Below are 7,484 nucleotides of genomic sequence, written 5' to 3' on the forward strand. Positions count from 1 at the left end.
CTCTGCCATCATCTGTAGAAATCTGTGTTCCTTAGGGCTGAGCTGTCTCCTCATCTGATTCTGAAGCCACAAGAGGCCATGTTTCCCTCCTCACCTCCCCACCCCATTACCCTCCGCAACAAGTGTCATTTCCTAGCCTGCAAATGCTTGACTTTGCAACCTTAGTGTTTCAAATGTAATTTTTCCTAGAAACATCAATTGCAGAGAAGGTCCTGCACGGCCTCTGCAGCCTTGAGCTGGAGCATGCTCAGCACAAGTGGAATCTTTGGAAGAACTGTGAAGCCAAAATAACAAGTCTGACTATCTGCATATTGAGATCTTTCAAAGGCTTATAACTTGGGCAAGTGTTCAGAGACAGCAACAGGAACCAGAGACCCAGGTTACATTTCAAGTCCCTGCTCCAAAGCTTGTTAGCCTTAGAGCTTCTCAACAACATGGGTATAAAAAAATTTAACCTGGACAAAACACCACTGTTCCCTAATCTCGTTCTTGGGATCGGTTGAACCATCTTTGTTAACTTTCAAAAAAGAGTTCAGGCTGAGACAGGCACTAAAGCATGGAAAATTTCAACCTGAATGGTTGAAGTTTAGCAAAGTTATAAAAAACTTAAAACAGGGTTTTATAATGAGAAAATGTTGTGGAACTTTAACTACAGGCATTACCACCTGTGCCATACAGAATAAAATAATCAACTGTAAAGTGGAATATTAAAATACGTTCAGTTCCCCCTCCCCTCTGCCATGTATTAAAACATACAAGAATGTTTCCTATTATCTCTTCAAGTTCAGTTTTAGGACATCCCAAGAGATGAGGCTCCAGCCACATGTATATTAGGTTATGGCCCACTCTTCCAATGCATCAGTAACTTTTCCTATTTTAATTCCATTACTCCTAGTTATAGCCTCCATGAACTGCCCAAAATAGTTCTCTTCCAGACCTGTCACATAATTTTGGACTGTTTACTAAAAGGAGCCCCTCCAACCCTGGGTCATGATTGCTTCTCTCCTCTGAATTCCCTTGGCTCACATATGACTCCAAACAGAACAGTATCCCACCTGCACTGGAGATGTATACAGAAAGGGACTATTACCTTTACGCTCTGCAGAGCTGAGAGGCATCTAAAATAGTGCAGTTTCCATTAAGAGAGTTAGGAGCAGAGCAGGACAGAAAGCAGCTTTTTCTATCGGGGGCCAGACCTGGCACGGGATGAGAAGTCAGGAAGTCAATCACAAATAAAGCAAGCAGTTCAGATGCCATCCCTGTGTTGGGGTCCTGGTCTATATAATATTCTCGAGCTTTGAGACTTTTCCATTCCAAGAAATAAATTTTAAAATAGAAAGAAAAAACTAGAAACATTTTTATATGAAAAAAAGTGTTTTAATAAAATCCCAGTTTGTTTTAATTAAGTTACACAAGCAGGTTAACCAGATTTTTCTGAGCTCATTCTGAATTTTACAGTTCTGACATCTACAATCTTAACTACTGCGACTTGCACACATAGTAATTCTCTCATGCTACGTCCCTGCCATTCCTCAGGGCTTGCCTTCTGCTTCCAGTAAAATAAACAAATCCTGTAAATATTGCACCTATTCTAGCTGATTGGTTACCAGGTGGAGATCTCCTTTTATAAAATTTTCTTCATAGCATTGCCAAGAAACACGCTGGTGTCCTCAGTACAATCCATAACATCTTTAGCAGGGATGGGAGAGTTATAGCTCTTAGAGCAAGAGATTGCACGTTACGCCATCAAACTATATTGGATGAAACCCTAACATTTTGCATGAGGCTGAGAGCAGAGTAATGAGCTACAGTGAAGTCTGAGTTTCAGGAACTGCTGTAATGCAGCTAAAATCCATGTGTTTTACAAGACAACTATAAGAATCTGACATATTTACCATGTAAAGCTTCATTTATTGATAAAAATAAATTAATCTAGGATATCTAACCTTATCTGAACTGCATAACAGCTGCAAAGAATTTCAGTGAGGAAAGTGTAGTAAGGAATAAGAATAGTTTAAAACAACTTCTCAAACATCTTAAAGAGAAAGCTGCTAAATTCACCCATTTCAGCAGCAGAGGAAACCCTCTGCTATAAACAACTCATGCTTCCTTTCAGATAGAAGGGCCACCAAATCTTAAAGTGGGAACAGTATCACCAGTTCACATTGTACAGCAAAGAAAAGTTCCTAATGAACAAGTTCCTTTAATCAGTCTTCTTGTCAGAAACTTTCATTGGTCCCGTTGCAGTGATTCCATTTGTGACCCCATTGCCTTCAATCTGAAATTGGAAGTAAGAGATAGTACCATGAACCAATGTCAAAGAAAAACATTCACCACATTCAGAACCCTAGAGTTTAGTTGGGGAGGAAAGAATGAAGAGAGGAGTTCAGAACATCTGCCTTAGGTCTGAGAAATTTGCACTAACAGATGTATTGGAGGATAAGCATGTGCCAGCAATGCCTCTCTGCTATGTACATCGGCCGAAGTGGACAGTCGCTACATAAAAGGATAAATGGACACAAGTCAGATATTAGGAATGGCAATATACAAAAACCTGTAGGAGAACACTTCAACCTCCCTGGCCACACAATAGTAGCTGTAAAGGTAGTCATCTTACAGCAAAAGAACTTCAGGACCAGACTTCAAAGAGAAACTGCTCAGCTTCAGTTCATCTGCAAGTTTGACACCATCAGCTCAGGATTAAACAAAGACTGAATGGCTAGCCAGCTACAAAAGCAGTTTCTCCTCCCTTGGTGTTCACACCTCAATTGCTAGAAGAGGATATCACCCTCCCTGATTGAACTAACCTCATTTTATCTCCAGACTGATTCTTGCCTGCATATTTTTACCTGCCTCTGGAAATTTCCATTACATGCGTCTGATGAAGTGGGTATTCACCCACGAAAGCTTATGCTCCAATACACCTGTTAGTCTTTAAGGTCCCACAAGACTCTTTGCTGCTTTTTACAGATTCACACTAACACGCTATCCCTCGGACACTAACAGACTGAAATTTAAAGAAGTTAGGTAAAGCCTTATATACAATTCTTACTTTTAAAAAGGCCGGGGGGGGAGGGGGGGTAAGAGTTTATGCCCATTTCTTTGGATATTAAAGTGTAATTATGGTTAAAAAAGAGGTTACCATGTTATATAAAAACCACTTGAAACATGTTTGTCAGTAAACACAATTGTTTACTGGGACTGCAGAGCCAGTACAAGAAACTGGCTTCTGTTCTGCTTAATACATCAGATGAATTGTCATTTAGGATTCAATTACTCAATTTTTTGTAGTGAAAAAGTAAGGAATCAGAAAAGCTTTTAAGCAGAACTATTAGATATAGCTTGGATAGAACATGCCATTCTAGGATGATTCTGTTCTAAGAGGTCTCAGAGGTTGATTTGGCGCAATTGTTCTCCCTACTTAAGTAAACTGTACCTGGTTATATAGTCACAGTCTTTTCTGTCATGTGAATTTCCTCCAAAACAATCCACCATGCCCTTGTGACTTCCAGATTGGATTTTTATAGGTGCTCTACTTGGGGATTCCTTGCTTAGCTACCTCCCTCCCTCTAACATGCTTTAGAATATACTGCTTACCTTATACATTCCAGAATCATCGGTTGGGCCTAGGTTTCTGGGTGAGGTCCTCAGAATAGTTCCAGTACTGTCTCCTTGGCCTTGTTTGGTGGCCAGTGTTCCCTGCACAGCTTTGCTAGGCCACATGCGCTTAATGAAAGGTGAAATTATAGGGTAGACATATGGCTCAAGGAATTTCTTATAGACCCAGAGCAGAACTGGAATGACGATACAAGGAATGCACACCATGGTTCTTTCCAACCCTCTGACAGAATCTGTTGATATAAGAGGCAATCAGATAGCATTGAAAACCAAGGGACTAACATTTTTAAAAAGTCTTAAAAAAAAATCTTACTTATAAAAAACTTTGCAGTGGTTTAAGAAATCAGTTTAAGTCTGTAATTTACATCAACATGTCTGCTGCTTGCTCTTCATCCTTCCAACAGCATATACAATAGAAACAGTGGATTTGTTTCTATAATACAGTGTTTGGGTTGCAAAAATGCAGGAGGGGGAAAAAATACCAGCCCTCAGCTAAATACTGTTTTCATTAAAACATTTAGAACTAGTGAAGTTATTTAGAAATTCATGTTAGTTTTTGTAAACGTTTACCCAAACTTTTGGACCTGAACTATCTGAAATTGCCTTTGTGTTGTCCAATTCTGCTTTGCCTGAGGACCACAGCAAAACTCACATTGACTTTCCCACCACTGCCACCATGTCATAGTAATATTCCTCGATTTGAACATTAGAGTTCAAATATAAGGTACTAGCATGAAGTCCTCTAAGCTTAATCTCCAGCTTAGATCTGATAGGCTGCCACCAGGTCAGGAATTGATAGGGCCTGACCCCCCTTTCCTCTCTCTGGTGTCCCCAACCCTCCCCTGGGGGACCTCCAGATAACCTGTTTCTGCTTCCCAAGAGATAAGCGTTCTTTTCCCTCAGGACAATTGAGATGCAAAATACCAACAGCTTGGCTTTGCCTTTCCCCGTTCCTGCCTTCCCGTGAGGGAGACAGATACCTGATACAGAGGTTTCAATTTCTCTGCCTTACTAGAAAAAGAACTTCCACAAGTTTTGAAAAAGAAAGCTTTATATAGAAAAAGAGAAAATACAGATAATAACTTGCATAAAAATTAATACAGGCTCCTACTTAAGAAAATATGAACAACCCAGTCTGATTTAAAAAATAGCCAATTTAAATAGACCAGCAATCACACACAGTAAGTACAAAGCAAAGCATATCATAGCCGATTTTACTTTGTTTCCGTTTTGTACTCACTGCCTTTTAGTAGAATGAGAAGAAGATTGGAATTAGCAAGATAGCTTGTCCCTCACAGCCGAGGAAGCAACAAAGACCCAGCAATCCACATCTGTAAATACAACACAAAGCTCCTCATAGCCGAATTACTTTGTTTCCCTTTGTACTCACAGACTTTTGGTAGAATATTTGAGATAAGATGGAGTTAGAAGAGAAACTTGTTTACTCATAGCCGAGGAAACAACAGACCTCCGAGTATACAAATTCCCGCCCCTGACTTTTAAACAATCCAGTTCTCTGATTGGTCCTCTGGTCAGGTGTTTGGTTACCCTTTCCAGGTAAAAGAAACTTAACCCTTACCTTACCTATCTACTTATGACAACTTCACTGGGAGCAGGAACATCCTCTTGGTAAAGCTGAACCATATACAGTATTCAAGGTATGTAACTTAAAATAAGGACTTAAGAAAAAACTTCAGTCAAGATAATGAAGATCTTAAACTAGTCATCCTGTTCTGCCTCTTCATGTTGTATAAAGGGAACCTGAAAGTTTTCCTGCTATTTCTTTATATTAGAAATTCAGGTGCTAAGAGACTAAGAATGGAGATTTCTTGAAACAAGCACATAAGAAAGTGAAGGCTGAGCAATGGAGAGGGGAAGGGATTTTAGTCAGTGTTAAATTCTTTGTTTTCATAAAATCTATTTAACATTGTGGATAGAGGAAATCTTTGTTAAAACTTCAATCGATCCTAACTCTTCCATTAAGTTATGCAAGCAAACAATATATGTCGAGATACCCCTTCTCCCCAAGTCTTCCAGCAAAGACCAGAACTGGCATACATGACATGTCAGTGGCCAGATGGTTTCCAAGGTCTGTATTTCTTTTACTTAAGAGTGTGTTCATTTTGCAGCCACAAAATTGGAATTGTCAAGTGAGAAGTTTTTATATAGAAAAGCAATAGTCACTGAATGACAGGCAGCCTTTCAGGGGTGACCCATCACAAAGGATTTAAACCAAGTAACAAAAACTGGAACTCTTTTCCTGTTTATGACACGCAGATTCCTGAAAGGATTTATTTCCAGGAGCTTGAGGGAAATGGTGAGCGCAAGAACCCCAGGGGCCCAGCCACCTCCACCTGGGCATAGGGAAAAAAAGGGCCTCCCGTCTTTCACTGCCTCCACCAAGCCCAAGGGCACACGCGGGGGGAGGGGTCCAGGGCACCAGAAATGAGGGGGACGAGGAACGCAGGCAGGGTAGGAGGGGATCAGTCCAGGGACAAGGAGCGGGGTCAATCAATGATGGGGGGCGCCGGGTGGCTGCGGGTTCGCCCTTCGGCGGTGGACGCCACCAGCTCCCCTCGGGGAACAGCTACCCGCTACCCGCAGGGCGGCGCGCGACGCCCAGCAGGAGGCGAGAGGAGGTAGATGGAACAGCCCCCCCTTAAGAGCAGGGGGGCGGGGAATTCCCTGACCGTAACGGACCCACCTGCCGGCTCCTCCTCCCACAACGACCCAACCGCAGCCAAGCACCAACCGCACCACCCGAGCTGTGACCGGCGCCGCGCCGGAAGCCGCCTCTTCACTTCCGCCTTCCGGACGGGATTGATGACGTAAGGGCTCAGCGCCAATGGGAAAAGGAGCATCGTTGGTCACGTGCCCAAAACTAAGGGGTGGGAGTTGACGCCAACCGCCATGACACCAGAGGCAAAGCATTAGAAACCAGGGGAGGGGGGCTGGCCGCCCATTCCGCTAAGCCGGGGCAGCGGGGAGAGGGGAGTTGGCTCTTTCAAACAGGAGTCACCTACCCCTGAGTGTGCAAAGCTGGAGCAGTAGCTCACGGGCAACACGTGCCAGGGGATTTTGCTAACCCCATAAAATGATTTTAGTTGCAGCACAAGACTTTGTTTGGAGGGGGGGTGGTCCACGTGCTCTCCTTGAGCAGCAAAAACTTCTTAAAGAGCACAGGCATTACTAGATTAGCTGAAAACCCGCAGAGCCAACACCGAGCTCGAAGGCCCTTTTCAGCCCTATGTCTTAAACCAGTGGTTCTCACACTTTTTTCCCCACAGACCACTTGAAAATTGCTGAGGGTCTCAGCAGACCACTTAATGATCTTTCCAAACGTTTGTACCATTAGCTAACTATTGTAAAGCACTTTGGATAAAGGCTCGCAATAACAAAACAAACTTTTTTTTGTTCTACAAATAAAAGCACACCACTGATATTTTAATAGTAGTAGTCTTACCATTATAATGAAACGCATGTGCCCTCTCTTCCTGACCATGGCAGCTCCTGGGCTGGGGCGGGGAAGAAGTGGGGTGTCTCCCTGGCAGCCACAGCCCTGGAGCTAGGAAAAGACGCCTTCTTCTCTGGCCACTGCAGCCTTGCACATCCCAAATTCCCTCCACCCCCTAGTCTCACCCCAATGCCTCCTCCCATCTACCCCTATTCCCCCCAAGACCACCACGTCACCTGTGCGTCTTCTCCAGGGTCCAGGCACCTAAATTAATGGAGCCATGCCTGCGTGGCTCCACTAATTAGGTGGGTGGTCCTTCAGTCTCTGTGCAGTCGCCCACGCATGCACCTTAGAGGAAACTGTCCGTGCACCAGTTTAATAACCCTGTCTTAAAGCACTTTTCTAAAGGTGG

The 7,484-nt window shown here is 43.1% G+C and overlaps 1 protein-coding gene across 3 annotated transcripts; it reads right to left on the reverse strand.

Annotated features, from left to right (window-relative positions):
• Positions 1 to 1,629: 1,629 nt before the first annotated feature.
• C6H18orf32 (chromosome 6 C18orf32 homolog) lies at positions 1,630 to 6,435 on the reverse strand. Of its 3 annotated transcripts, none has more exons than XM_032791856.2 (3): positions 6,323 to 6,435; positions 3,598 to 3,851; positions 1,630 to 2,278 (listed from the first exon to the last, which is right to left on the reverse strand). In XM_032791856.2, exons 2-3 carry the CDS (start codon positions 3,823 to 3,825, stop codon positions 2,204 to 2,206), a joined length of 303 nt encoding a protein of 100 aa, XP_032647747.1. In that variant the 5' UTR covers positions 3,826 to 3,851; positions 6,323 to 6,435; the 3' UTR covers positions 1,630 to 2,203. The 3 variants fall into 3 exon arrangements, with proteins under 3 accessions (XP_032647747.1, XP_074922965.1, XP_074922964.1); XM_075066864.1 differs by having other exon boundaries at positions 3,598 to 3,841; positions 6,315 to 6,382; XM_075066863.1 differs by lacking the exon at positions 6,323 to 6,435 and adding an exon at positions 4,859 to 4,935.
• Positions 6,436 to 7,484: the final 1,049 nt, after the last annotated feature.

The sequence above is a fragment of the Chelonoidis abingdonii genome, chromosome 6 (genome assembly GCF_003597395.2).
Source record: "Chelonoidis abingdonii isolate Lonesome George chromosome 6, CheloAbing_2.0, whole genome shotgun sequence".
NCBI lineage: Eukaryota > Metazoa > Chordata > Testudines > Testudinidae > Chelonoidis > Chelonoidis abingdonii.

Excerpts from the sequence above, each read along its gene's own strand:
- C6H18orf32 (XM_032791856.2), bottom strand. The coding sequence starts at position 3,825 with ATGGTGTGCATTCCTTGTATCGTCATTCCAGTTCTGCTCTGGGTCTAT. Across the intron at positions 2,279-3,597 it reads ATGATTCTGGAATGTATAAG|ATTGAAGGCAATGGGGTCAC; the intron begins GTAAGCAGTATA and ends TTCCAATTTCAG.